At 49.3% G+C, this 25,085-nt stretch overlaps 1 protein-coding gene across 2 annotated transcripts in view; it reads left to right on the plus strand.

The window, feature by feature from the left end:
- The window catches only part of BRPF1 (bromodomain and PHD finger containing 1), a 282,053-nt gene that overhangs the window by 103,805 nt on the left and 153,163 nt on the right, over positions 1 to 25,085 (plus strand). For both annotated transcript variants that reach the window (XM_085624272.1, XM_085624271.1), the window contains exon 6: positions 3,490 to 3,621. In XM_085624272.1, coding sequence (XP_085480398.1) covers positions 3,490 to 3,621 — 132 coding nt within the window. The remainder of the gene's footprint in view (positions 1 to 3,489; positions 3,622 to 25,085) is intronic.

Consider the following 25,085-nt stretch of genomic DNA (forward strand, 5'->3'; position numbering starts at 1 on the left):
AATGCAACTCTAAAAATTCTGGCAGATCTGAAACCCTAAACCACTTCAATGACCCGCTACCCCCATCTTCTTCAGTGAGATCAAACTATCTATACTCACACTTTGGACTAAGATCGTTAATGCCTCTTTACTTCAAGGCACAATCCCAGATTTCGTAGTCTGGGCAGGTAACATTCCTAAAAAAGCTAACAGCTGATCACACGGCCCAAAATAACTTCCGCCCCATCTCCAACATTCCAACTCCGGCAAAGCGCCGTAAAAATTGTGTACACATCAAACTCTGTAACCACATTGGTCAATTCAGTCATCTTTACCAATCCCAATCCGGCTTCCGTCTGGGACATAGCACTGAATCGGTACTCACACATATAGTGGAAGAAGCGCTAAAAATGTTGCACCAAAACAAATCGTTGCTCCTTTTGCTCCTTGACCTATCCTCTGCAATCAATATGGTTAAGCATGAATACCTACCTGACGTAGGATGGGACTCTCTGGGACCGTCCTAAACTGGTTCACCTAGTTTCTCTAAAACAGAACTCAAAATCAAGATTAATCAGTCTCTAAGTCCGATTTGGTCATCTTGGGGGTCCAACAGCGTTCCACCCTCTCACCTACTCTCTTTAACCTGTTCATGGAGCTGCTAACTGCTGTTCTGAGATCATCCAACATCCACTATAACAGGTATGCAGATGACACCCAACTATACCTGAAAGTCACCTACCCTGAAGACATCAGAGCCCTCAACTTAACATTATAAAAAACCCAAAATTGGCTGACATGCAATCACCTCAAACTAAACACGCCCAAAACCCAATTCCTCCTAATCGTCCCACCTAAACAGTCACCAGCCATTAAGTAATAGATGAAGCACCTAACAGCCTTCAACTGCATACCTCGAGTAATAGACTCGGCAAAATCACTGGGACTAACCCTCGATAAGAACCTTAACTTCCAGAAGCACATCATTGCTGCCACCTAATGAGCATTGCAAGAAAATTAAAACCCTCCCTACCCCCGAAGGACTTTAAGTCTGCTGTCCAAACCCTAGTGATTCTTAGGTGGTTTGCCCAAATCGAAAAAGGCTCCTTTAAGGGCCTCCCTCAACTCCGCTGCACAGCTCCTCACTGGATCAAAAAGTAAAAACCACATCACCCCTAATTTGAAATGTCTTAACTGGCTCCCCTACGAAGCTAAAATTCTGCTCAGAATTGCATGCATGACCCACAAAGCCCTACACTTCAATACCCCCAACTTACCTTGCTCAGAAGCTTGAACTTTCTGGTGGCTTCAGATCTCTAGAAGCTCCAGCACTCTGCTGCTGAAACCACAGAGATTAAAACAAAATAAAACCTACAACAGGGCCTTCTCTGGCATAGCCTCAAGAATTTGGAACTCCCTCCCCCCTGAAACCAGACTGAATCCCTCAACGGTATCTTTCAAGAAAGAAGTTAAACTACTCATGAACACTTTTCTGCCTTAGACCCTTGGAACTTTTCTCTCTGAGCAGGACTCCTCAACTTCACTCAGGATTACTGCTCGCTTGTGATATTATTGTTTTTGAGCTATGTCTTACCTTCGAGGAGATCCCACCCTCATTGGGGAACTGCCATATCCTGTACTGCCTCTTGACCATTATAATACCGATTCTATATGTCCTTTTTTTTAACATTGTAAAGCGCTCTTAACCTGCGAGGGTCTTTTTCGCGCTATATAAAACTTTCAAATAAATAAAAAGCTATAATTGCGCATTCTCAGAAGAGCAGAGTGTTCTCTGCTTTTTTCTTCAGATGGATGCATTTGGAGAAGATCTACAAGACAGATATTTTCTCTTCCTTCCGTACCTCTGTAAAGCATTGCCAGGAATGAAACTTTGGTTGTAAGATCAATCCAGTCTCATAGCTTAGGTTCTACTTGATTTTCAAGGTGCTCTCCATCCGTATGGGTTGGTTATTGCTTGTTGGATGTTCAAAGATGAGGAATCTGCAGACCTTTTTCATGGATACTATCTTTTGACACTCGCTCGGCTGGATGATTACAGGAAGTGAAGGAATAGGGTGGGGCTCCACCTCTTATGTCCTCTGTCCTTATGTGCAGCCAAACATCAGTTTGACTTCACATCGTACTGGTGTGGTACCCGGATTGTACGTAGTGCCACCTAGCTCCTTGACCATCTTCAAAAGTTCCCCATGACTGACCTGCAGCATCGGTTTTCAGAGGTGAATACTCTGTTCCATCTGGAGATTCTTTATCAGAACCAGTGTTTCCAAAGCTGCACAACTTTTGATATAGGAGGAGCGTTTGCATAAGCCTAGAATATAGTAGGAGAGTTTGCACAACCTTAGAAGGCTTCTTTTCTGATCCTCGTTTAAGCCTAAAACTTTAATGTGAGTTTCCAAATTGTCTGATTCTAACAATATTTGGTAGGGAACATTGGAAAAAGTACTCTCTGTGTATTCGTCCTGCGTAGTGTTTTTTCCTACAGACAACGTGGTAGAGTATTAAATGTGACCTTTTAGTTTTGCTCTTTAGCCACCAAATAAATGATTTCCTTTTTGTTCTGGGGAAAATTTGAATTTGATAATTGGGCAGTATACTATTGCCTAAACCAGTGTTTCTCAAAGCCGATTGGTTTCGTTTTTTGGGTGGAGTGGGGTGGGTCGTTAAAGACTAAGCAATAAATCAATAAAGATGCCTTTGAGTTCTGTATTTATCTTGTCACTCTTGCTTGCCTCAAGGACAGAGGGTCAAATGTCAGCCTATATCTTCTGACAAATTACTACTTACTTTTTTAACATGGGAGTTGATTTTTACAAACTCCTCTCATTTCGCAGTTAGTGAAAGAAAAGTAAAGTGAATTATGTGGTAATCTTGCTGGGTTATAGGGATTGCGAAAGGAAAGGCTATAGGATGTAATTTATGCTAATTTATAACGCACATGTAGGTTACCTGTAAAAGAACTGTACATATTCACTAGTTAGGATAGCAAAAATGAAGCACATTTCTTCTTCTAATTCTGAAGTGTGATGGAAACACATTTTATTAGGATCAAGACACTTTACTGAGAGATAAACAAATGAGAACTGGTCACAGAAACCTGATTTCCACACATTTGTGTGTAATATAGTTTTATGAGTAAGACTGAGCCTGTCCAAATTTAGTGGCCATTTCCATGGAAAATGTGCTGTTTGTAAATAAAAGTATGCTACCACATAATGCTTTAGTTACATTAAATAAAAACTCAATTAAAGATAGGTGGATTGTGAAAGTTTAATTCCGTAAAAGTTTGGGAAGCACTGGCCTAAACCATTTAGTAGCTTGGTCTGCACTCCAATGCTCTTAGAATTGTTTTAGGATGGGTACAAGTCAAGGAACTGCCTTCTACTGATCTGAGAGCTTGATTGGGTAGGAAGATGTGGTCTGTATGTTGACCCATCAGAAGGGCAATATTTAATGTTTTCCCTTCTCTTATGGCCTCCACTGTTTCCACAGAAAGACACAGAGGATAAACCATGGACCCTCAAAGAACAGCTCAAGGCATGGCAACGTCTCCGTCACGACCTTGAGAGAGCACGACTGCTGGTGGAACTTATCCGTAAAAGAGAGAAACTGAAGCGGGAGACGGTAAGCTGCTGTAAGATGTGTGTGCAAATGCTTGTAGAGTTAAATGCTGTTCATACTCCTTCCAACTAGATATTGATGCACAAATGTACCAAGTTTTTCCTGCAGTCTGATTTTCAAGCATGACCTGAAAACTCTTTCCTCGGTCTTCTTGAAACCCAACAGTGCACTAGGAGAAGGAGAGTGTTTGACACAGAGTATGCAAAACAAAAGCATCAAGTTGTAGTGCGGAACTAGAAAACATTGGTTTATTGGTGTTCTTTCTTTGCGGAGGTGAATGGAGTTTGTGTTTAAATCTAGTTTGTGAAAATGGGTTTCTGTTGCAGTGCTCCCCCACCCCTCCCCCCTCACACACAAACCTTTTGCCTGGAAAATGATGTGGTTAAAAATGCAGAGGATCCCTGCCAACCAGGTCCCCTGTGCAAGAGCTCCTTCCCTAAAACTGTACCACGATTGGCACTTCAGACCCCCCTGTAAGTCCCTAGTAAATGGTAACTCTGGTACCTAGGGCATTGGGACTGAAGAGGGCTTCCTAGGACAGAACCCTTCACCATGGCCATGCAAAATGCCACAGCAGCCTGCATGCCTTAATGCAGAGAAAAACAACAAAGTCAACATGGCGCACTACCTCTATGCCACACCAAGCAATGCCACACTGCCTAAGGAATAGGTAAGTCGCGCCTATAGCAGGCCTGACAAACCCTAAGGCAGGGTGCACTATATCTCAGGTGTGGGCATATCTTCATGAGCAGATATGCCCCATCAATATTTAAGTCTATTCTTAATATAAGTGCCAGTGAAGCCATTGAGAGTACATGGGCTGGAAACTCGTTGAATAGAGTTCCCCAGCACCATGACGGATTTACTGAACCCATGAGTGTTTGGTACCAAGCCATCCTTAATATACCCACATTGATACTAGTGTTGGATGTATTAAAACATGTACTCAGAGGGTATCTCAGAGGTGCCCCCTGAAACCTACCCATTCTGGTGTGGTCTCTGACTTTCTTTAGGCAGCCTGCCTCTACCAGACATGTTTCTGGACCTCTGGGTTGAGAGCCTCTAGTCTCCGAGGTGCTCAGGGTGTAAGTTGGTGCCGCCATGTGGCCCAGCTTTTACTGACCTTAACTCCAGGAGATTGACCCCTGACAAGGCTTTACTCACCTGTGAGCAGCGCGACTTCGAGGGCCCCCAGTCTCTATTGGTTAACATTGGGCGCCTGACCTTGAATTTGACCTCTGCACCCTACCGCCCTGTGCCGCTGGTGGTGCACTCTTGGAACTGATTTGAACTCTGCCTAAAGTTGACCAAAGACCTTGAAGACTGAATCTGTGTGTAGAGTACTTAATCTGCAAAAACTGTTTTCTTGCTTTCCTCCTATAGGTTAACATTGCAAAGCTTGAAAATTGCACTGAGTATCCACTTTTTAAAGTATCAAGTATTTTTCCTGAAAAACATACTTCCCTTTTGCAAACATCTTGGTCTTAAAATAAATCTTGAAAGAAACTTTTATTATTGTAAAATTGGTGTGGATCTCCTTTTTGAGGCGTGTCATTCATTAGTCACTCTGTGCTTAACTAATGGCTTATTCTCCTCTGTGTTAGGCCTAAGGCTGCTCGCCCACACTACCACAAATAGGTTTACATTGAGCCCTGTACACTTCTGGGTGGGAGAATCTCTGGGCTCTTTACACAATACAACCTCTTACAGGTGTGCCATGTACAGAGCCACCTTCACACATGTAGTGTAGGGATACCTCTTTTAAATTCTGTCTGTGTAATCGCTCATAAGACTGAAGAGATCTACCTTTAGTCTGCACTTTTTTCTCCAGCCATCTCGTCAACTTTTACATGTCAGAGGTGTGGGCATTTCGGTCCAAAAAGTATTTAATTGTGGCAGCTGTGGCACTGGTTTAATTACGGTAGGTACGCATCCTACAGAATGTATTTGCAAAATTCACGTTCCCTCATGTTAAGTTATGTTAATCCAACGTGTAAAGCGCCCGTATACCCTTGGGTGTCTTGGCACTGACTGCTTTAGAACACTAATGCGCATTGCCCTTAGTTAAAAAAAAAAGCCATATCTTTAGCTCCTTTCCAAAGGCGAGCCGAGAGTGCAGGACCCTAGGGGGGCGTGTGTGTGCGTGGGGGGGGGGGGGGGTGTAGCCTGGGGGTGGGGGTCATTCCATGGCTTGGTAGTATCAGTGACTAAGGTTCTTCCTCCCCAGTTCATTTTCTTTTTTTATCTGGGAGCCCTGAGTGTCCTGGCTCCTAAGGAGCGCAGGGGTCTACAGGGTGTGTACCACTTGAAGATGTGCCATAGATAGTCAGGGCCTGTGTTATGCAGTGCCGTATGGGCTATGCATAGCACTTTACATTTTGTGCGACTTCTCACCAGAAGCCAGTGAAGTTTTTGATATACATGGGAGATAGAATGGAATTGAGGAAATCCTAGTAGAATCCCGGCGGCTGCATTTTGTATCCTCTGAAGTTTATTGAATATATGAGCTCATTTAGAAGACATTGCAATAGTCTATTTTAGATAGAACCAAGGAACAGATGACAGTCTTTTTGGTTTTGTCTGGAATGGAAGGGAATTTGTTTTTGACTATCCTAAGGGTATAAAAGGATGATGAGACCACGGCCATCACTTGGGTGCCATTATTAAGCTTGTTGTCAATCTGTGCTCCCAGGTTCTTGGCTTTGGCCAAGGGGGTTACAGGAAGGGGGCTAGTTCTGGCCACCAAGCAGGGGTCCAGGGTGGTGAAAGATTTCAATTACCACTTCAAAGTTTGAGCTTCAGACAATGACTGTTCATTTAAGAACTGATGGCACGCATACAGTCATGGAAACAGGTGGAAAATTTGAGATCATTGTTTAACGCTGATATAGCTAGCTGAGTATCATTGGCGTAAGAAGTGAGTGAAAAATCGAAAGTTCTGATTAGAGTAGCTAGCTCTGTGACATAGAGGATAAATAATGTTGGATTGGGCAAGGATCCCGGCGGAACCCTACAAGAAAGTGAACAAGCATTGGCATAGCCAATAGGTCTAGCCTTTGGGATCTTATAAGTGTTTAGCCATGCAACAGTTGATGTTGTTGCACCAAGGATATTGTGCTGCATAAGTAAATACTTCTAAGGTCCCAAAAGCAAGACCTATTGGCTATGTCAATGCTTGTTTTGATTTGTGAACAAGAGGCACTAGGGTACACCACTGCAGGCACAACAAATGTCGCTGACTGAGCACGCTTCCCACAACAGAGCTCAGTCATAATCTTCTGCAGTCTCAGGGGCATCACTTTGCTTTATTCATTTTCAACCAAAAGATCCAGATTTGGCTGCCTAAAGGACAAAACAACTATTGTTACTCGGTCTCCACCGGACCCCGGCCACACACCACCGTGTATGGACTGACCCATATGCCGCTATAAGAATGTACCCGCTGCATGGGCCGAGCCTCGTTCAACAAACTGTCTGGCTGCTGCAGACCAGCGTTTACCAACGTGAGCTCCGGTTTGGCCGAGAGTGGCGTTTAACCATTTTCCGACTCGGAATGTATTTCATGTTTACCATGTTTTACGCAAAGTCTCACGAGCTCATTTTAATAACTTACTGGAGGTTCAGGGCGAGTGGGTGTTTTAGATAGATGCGTGTCTTTTGATATGGTATGAGGCAACGGTTGAATGAAAAGTGAGATGCGGGCGGTGCTTGAAGCTACTAGCAGTAGCAGGGAACTACACGCTGAAACTGTGATACGCACATAAACACAATCCAAACAAACGGCATGAGGAGGGAAGGGAGGAGCTAAAGGCAACACAGACACCGGCGAGCCCAAAGTGATTGCAGCACCGTAATAAATAAAGGCACATTCCGTGTCGGGAGAGAAGGGAAAGCCAGCCATCAGCTGAGCGGGAGCGCTGTTCAGGCATGGAGCTCGCTCATGCGTGCACGAAAGGAAGAGGAAGCACCAAGGCGAGTGCACGGGAGCCGTCGCACGCGTACGGACAAAACAACAATGCGCGCACGTGTGCACATCCCTATGCTAATTAAAGTAAACCAAGATGGCCTCGGGCTGTCCACATGCACGTGCATTTTTTTGTCCCTACGCGTGCACGTTTGGCTTTGTGAATGGCGAGAGCAGCCATCTTTGTCCATCTGGACACGCGTGCATTCAGCTTTGGCTGAATTGATTGCAAAAGGCGAGGGCAGCGCATGCGCTGCTTTCACCAGGCGAGACCTAAAATGGGGAGGATTCTTACTGGCCTAAAGCAACTATTTGGAGTCTCTGAGAGAGAGAAGGGAAGTCAGGAGAGACAATGCCTTGCCTTTAATTCCTAGTTAGGCCTGATGATTGATCAGAGTCTTGTGGTAAACCGTGTCAAAAGCTGCAGGTGGTTCGACAAGAATAAAAGCTGCAGATCCTCCTCTATCTAGTGCAGCCTTTACCTCCTCGGTGGCTTTGATTAGGGCAGTCTCTGTGCTATGCCCAGGTCTGAATCCGAACTGAGTTGGATTCAATAAATGGTTCTCATGGATGAATTGAGACAGCTGCATGTTCATTATTTTTTCTACAATTTTTGCAGGTGGGGGGGCAGTAGATGGCGATAGTTGCTGGGGTCAGCAGGATTCAGTGTGGGCTTCTTTGTCAAAGCGGGAATGGAGGCTTTTTTCCATATGAAGGGGAAACCTCCAGTGGTAAACATGGAGTTCGATATATGAGAGATTGATCGCTATCAGCTCTGGGGCCAGTTTTGGAATTGCCGGGGAGCAGAGGTCAAGTGGAGAGCTGGATTTCGTGCTACTAAGCATTTTGGATACTAGCTCTGGGGAGGTGGAAAGAAACTGTGTAAAGAATGATCGATAGGAGAGTTTTTAAGTATCTTTGCTGAGTGACACAGGTTTATTGTATCCCGGCTCAATGGTGCTCATTTTATCGCTCTGAAGGATGAAAGACTGTGTTCATCAGCCAAGATTCAAACCTGCAACCATTGAGCATTAAGAAACGGCCTCATCGCCAGTCCCCTTGAAATACCAACTAAAGTTCACTTGGATGATCAACTTCATAGGATTCCCTCACTGAAACGAAGTCTCAAACTCAAAAGATAATTTGACCTGAAAACAAAGTCTGACCCTGACCTGAAAGACCCAGGCGGAGACTGATCTATATTCCTAGTCTAGCATTAACCCACTTAGTCACTCCCACACCACCACCCCCTTTCTGGAAAATCAACCTCTACAGGAAATAAAACAAAGAATATCACTAAAATTGGTCACATTGTGACAGCCTTGATTTCAACCTGTTTTGAAAATAAAATAAAGTATAGTACCGGCTTCAAATAGACCCACGTTTGATTAACCCACTCTCCTGAGCCTAGATCACTTAACGTTTTCTAAGGGAAGGACTGGAAATGACAAGCCAAGTACACCTAGGCGCACGTTGTTCCCAGAGCTAAGTGGGACACTACACCCACCATCTAGTTGGGCCATGAACTACAGTCCCTTCACAGAGACCTATCATGACAAAGAGAAGCACCGTTATCCTGATTATCGGTGTTTGTGTGAGAAACCCCGAACAATTATCGGGTGCGTCTTTGGCAAAATCAACCCCTGCTGGCCAGACATTGCTATTATGCAGTGATATTAAGATCTGCACATGTAGTGTGGTAATGTAGGTAGGAACAGGAGGAAAATTATGTTCGAGGCATATGAGCTGTAGATTACACACTTTTGCATAGATCGCCATATGGTGTTGGGCCCGGATGTTTGCAGTTTGTTTTTCCTCTTGGAAAATCTTTGGAAGTCACGAGGTCGGTGACTCCTCCCTTGGTTCGTATTGCGCATGGGCTTCGGCTCCATCCTCAGATTGTTTTTTTCAGCCATCGGGCTCGGATGTAATACTTCGCGCTCCGGTTCCGACCATTCCAGTTCGACGATCAAAGCGGAATCCTCGCTCTCCGCGGTATTGTTTAGATACTGATCTCCTCAATCACCTTCTTCTTCGACACACCTTCGATTACAGTCATCGACGGCGGCCTTCGGGCCTATCCAGGCTCCGGTCCCTGCTGATGGAAAGAACTCCATTCAAGAAGTGCCCTCGATGTGGGTCCAAATTCCCCCACACCGATCTTCATGAGGTGTGCAACCTCTGCCTCTCCCCTGAACACGAGGCTCGAGACTCTCCCGCCTGCAAGTCTTTTAGATCCAAAAAGACTATTCGAGATCGAAGGGCCAGACGGAAAATGGCGCACTCCTCGACTTCCGTTCCAGTCGACATCTTCGGGGACGACGTCAAAGCTCCGGGACAACAGCACACCGAAGATGACCTAGTCAGTGCTTCTGAAGCCGACGACTCGGATGTGGAGGAAATCACCCCGGCGCAGAGGGTCGTGAGTAAAATACCCCCTCCCACACCCGCGCCGACACCCAAAAAGGCTTCGGTCACGCCTTCGCCTCCGGGCCTAGGCAAGACCAAGGACACTGCTGCGAACACCCCACCTTCTGGCGCGGTGAAGAAGCCAACTAAGCCTTCCGGCGGCTCGGGCTCGAGCCAGCCTGCCAACGGTGCCGAAAAACACCCTTCGGCACCGAAGAAAAGATCGGCCTCTACCTCGACACCGAGCCCCGTACCAAAGCCCTCGGTGTCCAAACCCAGCCTCTGTGCCGACCAAACATCATAAGGCCCTCAGCACCGACACTCCCGCGCTGAAGCCTCTCTCGGCACCGAACAAAAAATTGGAGGTTCCAAAAAAGCACGGCACAGACGAGCCTAAAAAGCCATCGGCCCCGAAAACGTAGGCGCCGACCGAACAACCAGTGTCGCAAGAACTTTTTACACCGGATCCTTTGCAAAAGACACTTACCAAGGATCCAAAAACTGGACATTTGGCACTGTCTTCTAAAAAGAGACATTTGGACAAACCAGCTCCACCTCATCCTCCAAAGAGGAAGGACTGTGCTACCTCCCCTTTCAGAGTGCCTTCCCCACCTCCTCCACTCTCCCCACCTCCACCCCCTCCACCTTCTCCACCCCTGCCTCATCGCTCTCCGACCCCGTCTCCAGACCATGATGATCAGGGGGACCCATACTACGACCCAGCAGATGTGCCACAAGACCCCACCCCTACAGGATCCCCAGACCCCTGGGATGATTATAATAATCCAGACATTCCAGATGTCCCACAAGATGACCTTTATCCATCCAGGCCATCTCCACCAGAAGGCTCACTAGGTTTTCACCACCTACTTCAGAGGGCGGCACATTATCACGGGGTAGAGCTACACACTGACCCAGTAGAGGAAGATTTCCTCCTAGACACCTTTGATAATGCACATAGGTCTACTGCTATACTACCTATGCTCAAAGGGGTAATAAAACATGCGGCAGAGGTTTTTAAAGACCCAGTCAGGGCTAGAGTCCTAAACCCACGCATAGAGAAAACGTATAAAGCCGCCCCCACAGATCCTGCATACATCAAAGGACCAGCGCCACTGGATTCCCTAGTGGTATCCACTGCAAGGAAAAGATCTAATTCCCAGGCATCAGGCGAAGCACCACCGCCTGACAAAGAGTCAAAGCTCCTGGACGCGTCAGGAAAACTTACTGCGTCCCAGGCAGCCAATATATGGCGTATCGCCAACACTCAAGCGCTATTGGCCAGATACGACAGAGCGCATTATGATGAACTAGAAACCATCATGCACCATCTCCCAGAAAAATATAAAAATAGGGCCAATGAATTAATTCAAGAGGGTAAGATCATAACTAATACCTCTATACGCTGTGCCTTGGACGCAGCAGACACACTCTCCAGGGCCATTAACACTAGTGTCCTCCGTCGACACGCTTGGCTGAGAGTTTCAGGCTTTAAACCTGAGGTACAAGCCTCTATATTAAACCATCCATTTGCTCAGGAACATTTATTCGGTCCAAAGATAGATGAGGCCCTCGAGAAGATGAAGAAAGACACAACTACGGCGAAATCTATGGGAGCCCTACAGTCACACCCTCCTAGGCGCTCCTTTCGCCGCTCTTCCTTTCGGGGCACGGGCAGAGGCTACTCCTCAGATAGCGCGTCCACGTCCTACAAATCCCCTCCTCAGTCCCCCTTCACAAAACGTTATCAAAGAGGTGGATATAGAGGCAATAACAATAAAGGCAGAGGCAAAACAAATACCGCCCGCTCTGCCACACCGCCTACCCAATGACTTTCCCCTGCTCCCTCCAGACCATCCCACTCCGGTCGGGGGCAGACTACAAAATTTCCTTCACGTCTGGGAGTCCATCACATCAGACAAATGGGTGACCCAAATTATTCGTTCAGGGTACTGCCTAGAACTCACATCTACCCCCCCCCCCAACATTCCACCCAGGCAACGCCCAATGTCACAAGAACATTCCATGTTACTGAAACAGGAGGTAATCTCCCTCCTACAAAAACACGCAATAGAACAGGTCCCCCACGGTCAGCAAAATGTAGGGGTCTACTCCCTATATTTTCTGATACCAAAAAGAGACGAGACTCTACGTCCTATCTTAGATCTCCGGCCTCTAAACACATACATACATTCGGACCATTTTCACATGGTAACACTTCAGCAGATACTTCCGCTCCTCTCCCAGAACGACTTTCTCACCACACTGGACTTGAAAGACGCATACTTTCACATTCCGGTACACCATGCCCACAGAAAGTACCTCAGATTCGTTGTGGACGGGAAACACTACCAGTTCAAGGTGCTCCCATTCGGGGTCACAACAGCACCACGGGTATTCACCAAGTGCCTAGCGGCAGTGGTGGCACATCTCAGAAGACAGCACATTCACGTCTTCTCGTATCTGGACGACTGGCTGATAAAAGCCGCTTCCTACAACCAATGTGTACACCACACCTCTACTACAATCCAGGTACTTCACCAACTAGGCTTCACGGTGAACCACCAAAAGTCCCAGCTAACACCATCCCACATAAAGCAATACCTCGGTGCCACCATAGACACCTCAAAAGCCATAGCCTACCCCAATCTGGCCAGGATTGCAAGCATTCAGGCTTTGCGTCAAAAATTCATACTTCAACACTCCCTCCCAGCAAGAGTGTTTATGCAACTGATAGGGATGATGGCCTCTTGCATTTTCATAGTGCCTCATGCAAGACTCCAGATGCGTCCACTCCAAGAGTGCTTAGCGCGCCAATGGAATCAGGCCCAGGGGCAACTGACAGATCTGGTGTTGGTAGACGGTCGCACCCATTGCTCTCTGCAGTGGTGGAACACCACAAATCTGTCCAGAGTTCGACCGTTCCTGGACCCGGATCCACAAATAATCCTGACAACAGACGCATCGCTCTCCGGCTGGGGAGCTCATCTACTACACCTCACAGTGCAGGGCACATGGACGCCGCAACAAAAGTTACTCCACATCAATCATCTGGAGTTACTGCCAATCTTTCTAGCCCTAAAATCCTTTCACACACAGATTTTAGGCTAGGCAGTCCTTATCCGCACAGACAACATGACCGCCATGTACTACATCCAAAAATGAGGCGGCACACACACTCCACAGCTCTCTCAACTAGCACAGAGCATATGGAGATGGGCAATTCCACACAAAATCTTTCTCCTAGCCCAGCATGTCCCAGGAGTCCAAAACACCATGGCAGATCTGCTCAGCAGACAGACGCAGCAGATCCACGAGTGGGAACTTCACCCACAGGTTCTTCACCCGTTCTTTCAAATGTGGGGGCATCCAGAGATAGACCTATTCGCCACCCACGAAAACAAAAAATGCCCAAGCTTCGCCGCCAGATACCCACACCCATTGTCCAAAGGCAATGCGATATGGATGAACTGGTCAGGCAAATTTGCATACGCCTTTCCACCTCTCCCACTAATTCCATTAGTGGTGCGAAAGCTACAACAGCACTCCCTCACACTCATTCTAGTAGCTCCAACATGGGCCAGACAACCGTGGTACACCACGCTGCTGGAACTCTCAGTAGTGCCACACCAAAAATTACACCTCTCACCATGCCTCCTAACCCAGAACCATGGAGAGATCAGACACCCGGACCCAGCTCAGCTCAACCTTGCGATCTGGCTCCTGAGATCCTAGAATTCGGATACCTTAACCTTCCCCCCGACTGTATGAACGTTATCAGAGAGGCGAGGCGTCCTACCACTAGAGCCTGCTACGCTGCCAAGTGGAAAAGATTTGTTGTTTATTGCCATAACAACACAATCAACCCTCTAGACGCATCCATACAGCACATCATATGCTACTTACTCCATCTACAAAGGTGTAACCTAGCATATACATCCATTCGGGTACACCTCGCAGCAATTGCCGCTTACCTACAAAACAGACAGCACCTATCACTTTTCAGAGTGCCTGCCATTAAAGCCTTCATGGAAGGCCTAAAACGAATAATTCCCCCCAGAGTGCCACCTGTGTGGAACTTAAATATAGTTCTCACCAGGCTAATGGGACCGCCTTTCGAACCTTTGCATAAATGCGAACTGCAATTCCTCACCTGGAAAACAGCTTTCTTTTTAGCCATCACCTCCCTTAGAAGGGTCAGTGAAATACAAGCACTTACTATACAAGAACCTTTTCTCCAAATGCACCCGAACAAGGTTGTCCTCCGTACCAACCCAAAATTCCTACCCAAAGTCATCTCACCCTTTCATCTAAACCAATCAGTAGAATTACCGTTTTTTTTCTCGCAACCTCAAACTGTTGCAGAAAGGGCTCTACACACACTGGATGTTAAAAGGGCCTTGCTTTACTATATCCAGAGAACACAACCTTTCAGAAAGACAAAGCAACTGTTTGTCTCTTTCTCTCCACCTCATAAAGGCAACCCCATCTCTAAATCAGGGATAGCTAGGTGGATTGTAAAATGCATACAGATTTGCTACCACAAAGCAAAACGCACGCTATCTGTTCCCCCTAAAGCTTACTCTACAAGAAAGATAGGGGCTTCTATGGATTTTCTAGGGAACATCCCATTAGATGATATCTGCAAGGCAGCTACATAGTCAACACCGTGCACTTTCACTAAACATTACTGTGTAGATGTGCAAACCAAGCAACAAGCTAGTGTGGGCCAGACTGTACTAAAAACACTATTTCAAACCACTGCAGCAGATACCGGTCGCCGCTAAGGTTGGGAACTGCGATATAGTCTATGCAAGAGTGTGTAATCTGCAGCTCATATGCCTCGAACGGAATATGCTACTTACCAGTATGCATCTGTTCTTGGCATGTAAAGCTGCAGATCTACACACGCTGTGAGAAGTTGGCCTGGTATATGATGCTCACTAGTTAAAGTGATCACCTTGTACCATGCCAAGCAACCCTTATGGTGTGGTTGTAAGTCAACCTTTTCGGACTAGCTGCCCTAGTGGTAGCGTAGGCTAAGCAGTCTTTGAGGCTAAACTCGTGAAGCATGTTAAGCCAGCTGTTTTACCAAATGCAACCCCCTTTTATACTAATGAAAGGACACCACACAGATATATATTCAAAATATATATGTATTTATTTCTCAAAGTAACCCCTAGTCTCTTTATGAGCACAGGAGCACAAATCGTCAAACAAGATTACAGTAGAATACACAGAAGTTGCACTTTATATGGATAGGCCCTGGTGGCCGCTCGAACCATATACTAAAATAGTGGTATAAGTACCACGAACAGAAAGGGGAAAAGGCCTAGGGCCTCTAGAATCGCTGGGCCTACAAGGAGCTAACTTCAGTTAGTGACCAGGAGGTCCACGGGTGGCGTGTGCAGAGCAAATAGTCACACGTGTGCTCCCATAGGTTTCAATGGGTGCGTAAAAAGTACAAAGTTACTGCAAAGAGGATCTTCCGGATGGACTAGGAACTCAAGATTTGGAACACAGGCACTAGAGATGTAATACTACACTTGGGCACAGGAGTGCCAGCTTTACCTCACCCACAGGAAGCGGTTGCATAGGCCTCGAAGTGCGTCGGGTTTCTTCTATCTGTTCCGTGGAGCCTGAAGACAAAGATGCTGCAGGCGGTCGGTCCGGGAGAGATGCGGTGGATCCAAGAGTGGATCGGAGATGTTGAAGACCTGTAAGCAGAGGGGACAGTGTTCACAGTCACTAGCCAGTGACCAGCGTGGCACCAGGTGGGTACCAGGCAATGTCGGGTGCAAACAGGAAGAAAGGTGTAGCTTGTCTCTGCAGCCACGTGGTCCCTGGAGGTCGACGACGTCCAGGAGTCGGTTCACGAGCTTTCCCACGCAGGCTCTAGCTGTCGGCGACTTGATCGAAGCAAACAAGCCTTGGCAAAAGCAATTGTTGTAGGAGATGAAATAAGCTGATGGCTCTGCCCAGCAAGGTCAGAGGGACTGCTCCTTTGGAGGGGAGCAAGGGCCAGTCTGGAGCAACCAGACCAGCGGTGTATTTCGTAAAGTTCGTCGCCAAGATGGCTACTAGCCAGCGGGCCAGCAACCGGTTAGGCGCGTCGAGTGGCAAAATGCAGAAGGGCCCCACGCAGATCGTGGAGATGCTGGAGGGCTCACCTTTGGTGCAGATGCTGCTCGAGGGTTGGGCTTCTCAGATCCCAAAGCACAACTTGGAGGGAGTCTCGGTTGTTGCACTTGTCAGCTTGTCGTGGTCGTTTCAAGATGGCTGGCTCCACGTGTCTCGGTGCCTCCACGGGTCTCCTCTTTTCAGGGACTGTGGATCGGGCGGTGAGAGGTCTGGAGGTCCAGGTCTTGTCAGTCTCTGGGCTCGGGCTCCGGCGGGAGGCGGCGGCAAAGCAGACGTTGATTCGCTGGATGGTGCTTGCGTTAGCAAGGTGGTTACTCCCTGACCACAGGGGAGATTTCCTTCAGTCTTCTGTGCAGCAGAATGTCGAAGTTCCCGTCTTCTTCTTAGTTTCAAGTTGATTCCAGGATGTCTGAAGTCTTAGGACACAGCTCCTACCTTTAAGCGGATTCTAGGGGCCGGACTACCTGCTAGGTCCCTCCCTATGGGTGGGACCAGGAAGGGGGGTGGTTACACCCCCAATCCTTTGTCCAGCTCGCCCGAGGCCCGGGACTGGTGTGCCCCAGGACCGGTTTGAACTGGCATATGCACCGAGGCTCCTTGTGAGCCACAGGCATGTCTGGTTTCTTTCAAGCCCTACCTGACCAATACACAAAATCCTGTCTGGGGTGGTGCATGCACCTCCCCTGGCAGGAAACCCTTTGTCCACACCTCCCAAGCTGGAAGGACTCCCAGCAGCAGGAGGGCAGACTTGTGTCTGTGGTGGCAGCATCCATTTTGTGGAGCTGAGGCTATGTCTGATATTACCCGGGTTTCAGGTACTGTACATGTCGTGTCCCTCTAGAAGGGTGGAATGCTAACCCCGTCGCCAGAATTGGCGAGGGGTTAGTATTCCAATTCGTATGACACCTTACTCGACCTGTTTTGATAAAGCCAAACCAAAGATAGCATTTAACCGCGAGGTTCATAATGCACTTAAGAGTATATGGTATGACGATATCTGGAAACAGTAGAAGGAAGTTGTTCCGACCACTGCAGACAGGCTCAGCTCATGCCAGAGCACCATCTCACATGGAACCAAGCACTCTGCCTTCAGGATTGTTAAGGCCTGCCATAGGAGTGACTTATAGGTTACCAGGTGTCCCATTTAAGGTTGGGTATAGGTATACTACACCTAAGTAAGAGGTGATTACACCAACTTACCCCAGCTGAGTGATCAGCCAGTTGTGTCAAATTGTTAGGCCAAGCCTGGGGTAGCATAATACATGCTTCAGCCCCTGGCAGGCCTTGGGTACACCAATGCCCTGGGTACCTAGTGTACACTGGTACAGGGGCTGACAGGGTGATCCACTTCCAATTGGTTATGCACCTAGGGTGCATAGTTTTAATTTAGTAGAGAGAACAGCAGGCTGGGGGTCTGATTGGCAGGCCCACAGCCTCAATATGTCAAAAACCAGTGAAGCAAAAAGCAAAAATTTGGGGTGACCATAGGATAGCAGACCCTACTCTCCTACACAACCCCCCCCCCCCCCCCAAACGCTGGGACATTAAACTAGCCTTGACCAGTCTCGTCTTCATGTCCTAAGTGGAAGTACCTGGAGAGACCATCTGCATTCCCATGGTCAGTACCTGGCCGGTGCTCCACTGTAAAGTCCATACCCTGTAGGGAAATGGACCACCTAAGCAGTTTGGGGTTTTCACCCTTCATCTGATTTAGCCATAAGAGGGGCTTATGGTCGGTCTGAATCTTGAAGTGAGTGCCAAACAAGTATGGCCTCAGCTTCTTCAGGGCCCACACCACAGCAAAGGCCTCCCTCTCAATAGCTGACCAATTCTTCTCTCTGGGGGTCAACCTTCTGCTAATAAAAGCAATGGGTTGGTCTTGACCATCTACATTAAGTTGTGACAGCACAGCTCCCACACCCAACTCAGAAGCATCTGTTTGGACAATAAACTCTTTGGAGTAGTCAGGACTTTTCAGGATAGGTGCAGAGCACATGGCCTCCTTCAGGTCATCAAATGCCTTTTGACAGCTTACTGTCCACTGAACCTTTTTGGGCATCTTCTTGGATGTCAGATCATTAAGAGGAGTGTTGGAAATACTCCACTCCCACACCGGAAGGGTGGTAGTGTTCTCCCAGACATACACTGTGGTAGCTTGGCTCGAGTGGTCAGGAATCAGGCACCGTGCTAAGCATACGACATACCCATACAATAACCATGCGTGCATCCGTTCCAAAAACGACTCTACACCGTAAAAATTATGAAAATATCTTTCTTTATCTGCTTTTTCTCTTAGTTGCTGATTAAATAAATAAATAACACAATCACAATATACAAGGCTTTTCTTAAATAGTGCAGGTCAAATAAATACTGGCTTAATGATTCAATAAATAGGGGTGATCATAAATAAGGAAGGCATAAATATAAGTGCAAAACATACAGGCAATTAAATATTCTGAGGCAATAAATACTGTAAACCAATAAATATTGTGCAACAATAAATACTGTGGAACAATAAATACAGTGAAGCAATAAATAGGTTAAATACAATAAATACAGTGCCCTCAATAAATAATTAAAAGCTGACAGTGACACTCATATAATCAGATCACATTTGAGATTACTATGGGCTGATTTGGCCCAGGCACAGCTTGTGGGGATGTGGAAGGCTTGAGGGTGTCTACTCCCTGGCTTGGACAAGGCTGAGGCCTAAACTGAGGTAGATCAAGGGGGGACTACTAGAGACCTGGCTCTCTCACCCTACACAACCCCTCTGAATTAGTCTCAGCTCACCCCTGGCACAGTCCAGCTGGTTCCAGCACCTCTCTAACCCCTAGAGTAGTCTCTTAGGATTCCACAGGGCCTTTGGCGCCCTCTATTCCACTTACTGCCCTTTTTCTGAAGCTCCGACGCCGCTGGAGTCGTGTCGACGCCGTGAGGCGGTTCCGGTTCGATGTCGGCGGCTTCGGCACAATGTCAGTTCTTGACGACGCCGGTAGGCGGTTCCGGTTCGATGTCGGCGGCCTCGGCTCCGATCTCGACCTCCGATTCGATGGCGTCGGGCAGTCTTGGCTCGATGTCGACTTCGGGCGGCTCCGGTCCGATGGCGACCTCAGTTTCGATGACGTCGGCCGGCCTTGGCTCGATGTCGACTTCCGGCGGCTCCGGAGTGCGATCCTCACTCCCGACCTCCGGTGCTCCTCTCCTCAGGTTTCCGGCGACTCCGGAGTGCGACCTTCACTCCCGACCTCCGGCACGATTCCCTTCAGGCTCCGGCGACTCCGGAGTGCGATCTCCACTCCCGACCTCCGGCACGCTTCACCTCGGTCTCCGGCGACTCCGGAGGGCGGACTTCACTCCCCCGTCGACGCCGCTCACTCGACCTCGGGTGACTTCCTCCTCGACCTCTGGTACTCCTCACGACCTCCGTCGGCGCCCTCTCTCGACCTCTGGCGGCTCCGGGTACGACGTCTGCTTTTCCAGTCAGCGCCGCTTCTCCACCTCGGGCTCCAGGTCTCAGGCTTCTCGACGTCGGACTCCAGGGAAACCAGTATCCAGGTCAGGATCTTGCTGTTCTTGGATTCTAAGGCCTGTTCCTGCTGTCCAGGTCCTTAAGATGGTTTTTCTTGCTTCTTCCCACACAGGGCTCCAGGCTGGGCTCAGTCAGTAGGGACTAGTATCAAGGGTGGGTTTATGGACCCCACTCCAGGCACAAGTTTCCACCCCTGCTGCCTCACTCCTTCCTCCTTCAGGTTTCTGCTGCTCACTCTTCACCAGTCAGGTGCCAACTGCCAGCTCCAACTGCCAACTCTCTGTCTTAGCTTCCCAACATTCTAAACCGCCTCCAACTGTCACAGGGCTCCAGAATGTTGCAGAAGGTTCTAGTAGGTTCCAGTGGGTACTGGTGATGTCACAGGTGGCCACCATTTTGTGCTCCAGGCCCTCAGACAGAAGTTCCAGGGGTAGATAAAATGGCTCCCTGAATCTGCAGCAACACTAAAAAGTCTGGTGGTTCCCAAAAAGGAAAAAATTCAAACAGGGTTTGAGGCAAAAGTGGGACAAAATAAATAATGATGGGGAGGGACCACCCAAAGGGCTGACAGGTCTAACACGCGTCCCCCCCAGCTGAAAGTGGGGAGAGCTACCCAACCCCTTGGGAGTTCTCATCACTAAGGCGGAAATACCTTGAGAGACCGTCTGCATTGGCGTGGTCCACTCCAGGCCGATGTTCCACCTGAAAGTCCATTCCCTGTAGGGAAATAGACCACCTCAACAACTTGGGATTCTCCCCCTTCATCTGCATCAGCCAACGAAGGGGTCGGTGGTCGGTCTGAACTAGGAAGTGCGAGCCAAACAGGTATGGCCGCAACTTCTTCAGAGCCCATACCACTGCAAAGGCTTCACGCTCTATTGCACTCCACTTCTGTTCCCTGGGGAGTAGTCTCCGGGATAGGAAAACCACGGGTTGATCCAGACCCTCTTCATTGAGTTGCGATAACACTGCCCCAATGCCATGTTCTGATGCATCTGTCTGGACAATGAACTCCTTGGAAAAGTCTGGGGCCCTTAAGACCGGGGCCTCGCACATGGCTTTCTTCAATCTCACAAAGGCCTGCTGACAAGCCTCCGTCCAGACTACCCGTCGAGGTTGTTTCTTGGACGTGAGCTCCGTGAGGGGGGCTACGATGGTACCGTACCCCTTCACGAAGCGGCGGTAATATCCCGTGAGGCCCAGAAAAGCTCGGACCTCAGTCTGTGTTTTGGGGGGTTCCCAGGCCATGATGGCCTCGATCTTCGCCTGGAGGGGTTGCACCGCTCCCCTGCCCACCAAGTGTCCAAGGTACACTACCGACCCCTGCCCGATCTGGCACTTGCTGGCCTTGATCGTCAATCCAGCTTGTCTCAGGGCCTGGAGAACAGCTTGCAGGTGACGCAAGTGATCCTCCCAGCTGTTACTGAAGACGGCTATGTCATCCAGATAAGCAGCAGAGAAACTCTCCATTCCGGTGAGGATCTGGTTTACCAGGCGCTGAAACGTGGCAGGTGCGTTCTTGAGCCCAAAGGGCATCACACAGAACTGGTAGTGGCCATTGGGCGTGGAGAAGGCTGACCTTTCCCTTGCTCCATCAGTCAAAGAGATCTGCCAGTACCCAGAAGTAAGGTCAAAGGTACTTAGATATTGGGCAGCTCCCAGCCGGTCAATCAATTGATCCGCCCTAGGGATCCTGATGAGCATCAGTTTTGGTCACTGAATTCAGTCCCCGGTAGTCCACACAGAACCTCAGTTCCGGTTGGGCACCCGGTGGTGCAGCTTTTGGTACTAACACCACCGGACTGGACCAGGGGCTGCTAGAAGGTTCGATCACTCCTAGCTCCAGCATCTTAGTGACTTCACTGTGAATGCTGGCCTTCACCTTGTCTGACATCCGGTAGATCTTGCACTTCACAGGTGGGCCGTCTCCTGTGTCCACGTCATGGACGCACAGGTGAGTCCTACCCGGGACAAGGGAGAACAACGAAGAGTACTGCCCCAGGACCTGGCGACAGTCCTCCTGCTGTTCAGGAGTTAGAGATGGGGAGAGAATCACTCCCTCCACCGACCCATCCTTTTCTTGAGACGCAAACAAATCAGGGAGAGGCTCGCTTTCCACGTCCTCTCCTCCGTCAGTCACCATCATCAAGATGACTTCGGGCCTCTCGTGGTGGGGTTTGAGGCGGTTGGCATGCAGCACCCGCAGGGGCTGACGAGGGGTTTTAAGGTCCACCAAGTAGGTAGCCTTGCCCTTCTTCTCCAACACCTCAAAGGGTCCTGACCAGCGATCCTGGAGGGCACTAAGCTCTCCTGGTTCGATCACCCACACCTTCTGGCCAGGCTCCAACTCCACCAGGTGAGCATTGTGGTCATACCACGCCTTCATCACTGCTTGGCTGGCTTCCAAGTTGTCAGAAGCTTGCTTCCACAACTTAGCCATTTGGCTCCGGAAGGCCAGCATGTAGCTCACCACGTCCTGGGGAAGCTTTCTGGGAGTTCTTTCCCATCCGTCTCTCACCAGGTTGAGAGGTCCACGTACAGGGTGCCCATACAGAAGCTCGAAGGGGCTGAAGCCCACTCCCTTCTGTGGCACTTCCCTGTAGGAAAAGAGTAGACAGAGTAGGAGGACGTCCCATTTCCTCCGCAGGCTTTCAGGCAGACTTCTGATCATGCCTTTCAAGGTTTTGTTAAACCTCTCCACCAGACCATTGATCTGGGGGTGGTAAGGAGTGGTGAACCGGTATGTCACTCCACACTCCTTCCACATCGCCCGCATGTACGCTGACATGAAGTTGGTCCCCCTGTCGGACACAACTTCCTTGGGAAAACCCACTCGGGTAAAGATTCCCATCAGGGCCCTAGCCACAACAGGTGCTGTTATGGTCCTCAGAGGTATTGCCTCTGGGTACCGTGTGGCATGATCCACCAGAACCAGGATAAACCTGTGACCAGCTGACGTTGGCGGATCTAACGGACCCACAATGTCGATGCCCACCCTTTCAAAGGGGGTGCTAACGACAGGAAGTGGTTCCAGGGGAGCTTTCAGCTTCACCCCTGTTTTCCCACTGGCTTGGCAAGACACACATGTCCGGCAGTAGGTATCGGACGACACTTTCATCTGAGGCCAATAAAAGTGTGGGACAAGACAGGCGAAGGTCTTGTCTTGCCCCAGGTGTCCTGCCAATGGTATCTCGTGAGCCAACTCCAGAAGGAAGGCTCGATAACGTTGAGGGACTACCAAGGCTCGTGACGATCCATGTAGGGGTGCCTTGGGTTCACTGTAGAGGAGGCCATCCTCCCAGTAAACACTGTAGTTCCCTTCAACGTTCCCTGCTGCCTGGGCTTCGGCCTGTCGCCTCAGCCCCTCAAGGGTAGGGCACTCCCTCTGGCCCTGGCAGAATTCCTCCCTGGACGGGCCTCCCTCCACGTGCCACTCGGCCGGGATGGGTAGGTCCTCCAGTTTGTTAACATCCCCCACCGCATACTCCTGGTCCACCACCTCCGGTGGCCTATCCGTCCTACGGGGTGTGGACGCCGAGGCAGGCTCCTCCTGTCCTCGGTTCTTCCCTTGACTGGCAGCTGGCTGGGCCTTTGTTCCAGGCTCCAGCCGAAACGAACTCCCTCTCCGGGTAGTCGCGGACCTTGTGCTCACACAGGCCCAATCAGGTGTACCCAGCATCTCAGTGTGAGTCCGGTATTCCACCTCCTTCCAAGCGTTGTGCTCCATGTCATTCCCCAGCAGACAATCGACTGGCACGGCAGGGCTTACGGCAACTCGAAGTGAATCTGCAACCCCCCCCCCCATTCAAAGGGAACCTCGGCCACTGGATAGTGGTCTGTTCTGCCGTCAGCCATCGTGGCTGGGTGGAGTACATCGGGAATTACCTGCTCTGGAGACACCAGTTGACTACGTACCATAGTCATACTGGCTCCTGTGTCTCTCAGAGCCTCCCCTCTTTGGCCGTTGATGGTGACCCATTGCCCATACTTTACGGTATTTGCGGGCACCTGGATCTTAGGAACCATCTCCCGTTCTCCCAGGGATACTAAAGTGACACCCGCCCACTCCCTTCCCTTAGTTAAGGGCATCTCCTCCCCGAGCACTACACTAGCTACTCCGGGGGTCTTTCCTCCAATGGGAGGGGGTGGTCGTTTCAGGCACTTCGGATCTCCTTTATAGTGTCCAACGCCACCGCACTCGTAGCAATGGACAACCCTTGGCTGCTGACTCTGGCCAGGATTAGGGTTTCTGGGTGGGTTAGCCCTAGGGGTGAATCCTGTTCCCTTCCCTTGGAAGTTATTTTGGGGGCCTTTGGAGAACTCCTTTTTCTTTTCCCCTCCCTCTTTCTTCTGAGGGGCGCCCTGTCCGGCCTTTTGAGTATCCCCTCCAGTCCCCCTTGTGGACACCCGGGTACTAGCCCAAATGTCCGCCTCCTCAGCAAGCTTCCGGGGACTGGTCAGCTTGCTATCCACCAGGTGTTGACGCAGCTCAGGGAAACATTTCTCGAGCAGGTGTTCCTTCAGTACTAGATCTAACAACCCCTCGTAGTTCCTCACTTCACTGCCCTGAATCCAACCCTCTAGTGCCTTCTTTGCATAGTCCAGGAAGTCCACCCAATTCTGTGTGCCCAGTTTGTGACTACCCCTGAACTTCTGTCTGTACTTTTCGGGTGTTAGTCCAAACTTTCTTATGAGCGCCAGTTTCATGGTGGGGTAGTGGGTCTGCTCATCCTCCTCGAGGGCCAATAATGCATCCCTACCAGCTGGAGGCATGTACTTGTACAATCCCCCTCCCCAGTACTTCTCTGGAACCCCATGGGCCCTTAACGAGACCTCATAGGCCGCTAGCCACTTGGCGATATCGTCACCCACCCCATAGCTAGCTACTATGTCCTTTGGCAGGTAGGGTTTGGGTTCCCTGGGGTACTCTCGTTCTTCGCTGCCACCGTTAGGTACAGGGTGTGCCCCGATTCTCAGGATCTGAAGATCTATCTCTTTCAGCCTTATCTCATGAGCCATCCTCTGTTCCTCCTTCTCTTTCTCCAGCCTTGCTAAGTCCCATGTGAGCTGTCTTTTCTCCCTCCGGTCTGTTAACTCCACTTCAGACAAGCCACCGCTAGAGGCACTGCTGCCCTTCCTGGAAAGTGTCCTGGGCCCCGCTGACAGGTTCCCCACCTCAGGTTGGTACAAATCAGTTCCCTCACTGTCGGGCTCTCTATCCCTGTCCTCCTCCTCAGCCTTGCTTTCTCGGCGTGCCTCCCCCCCAAGCCCTTAAGCTGGTTTGGAGTGCACCCTTCTTTGCTCCTGGGGGACAATACAACCCTCCCGCTGACAAAACTCCCTGAGTTGGGCCACAGTGTACGTTTCTAAATTCTCCAGTACAAACTCCATCTTGCCCACTCAGGTCAGAGGACAGTTATT

This window comes from Triturus cristatus, chromosome 9 (genome assembly GCF_964204655.1).
Source record: "Triturus cristatus chromosome 9, aTriCri1.1, whole genome shotgun sequence".
Classification (NCBI taxonomy): domain Eukaryota; kingdom Metazoa; phylum Chordata; class Amphibia; order Caudata; family Salamandridae; genus Triturus; species Triturus cristatus.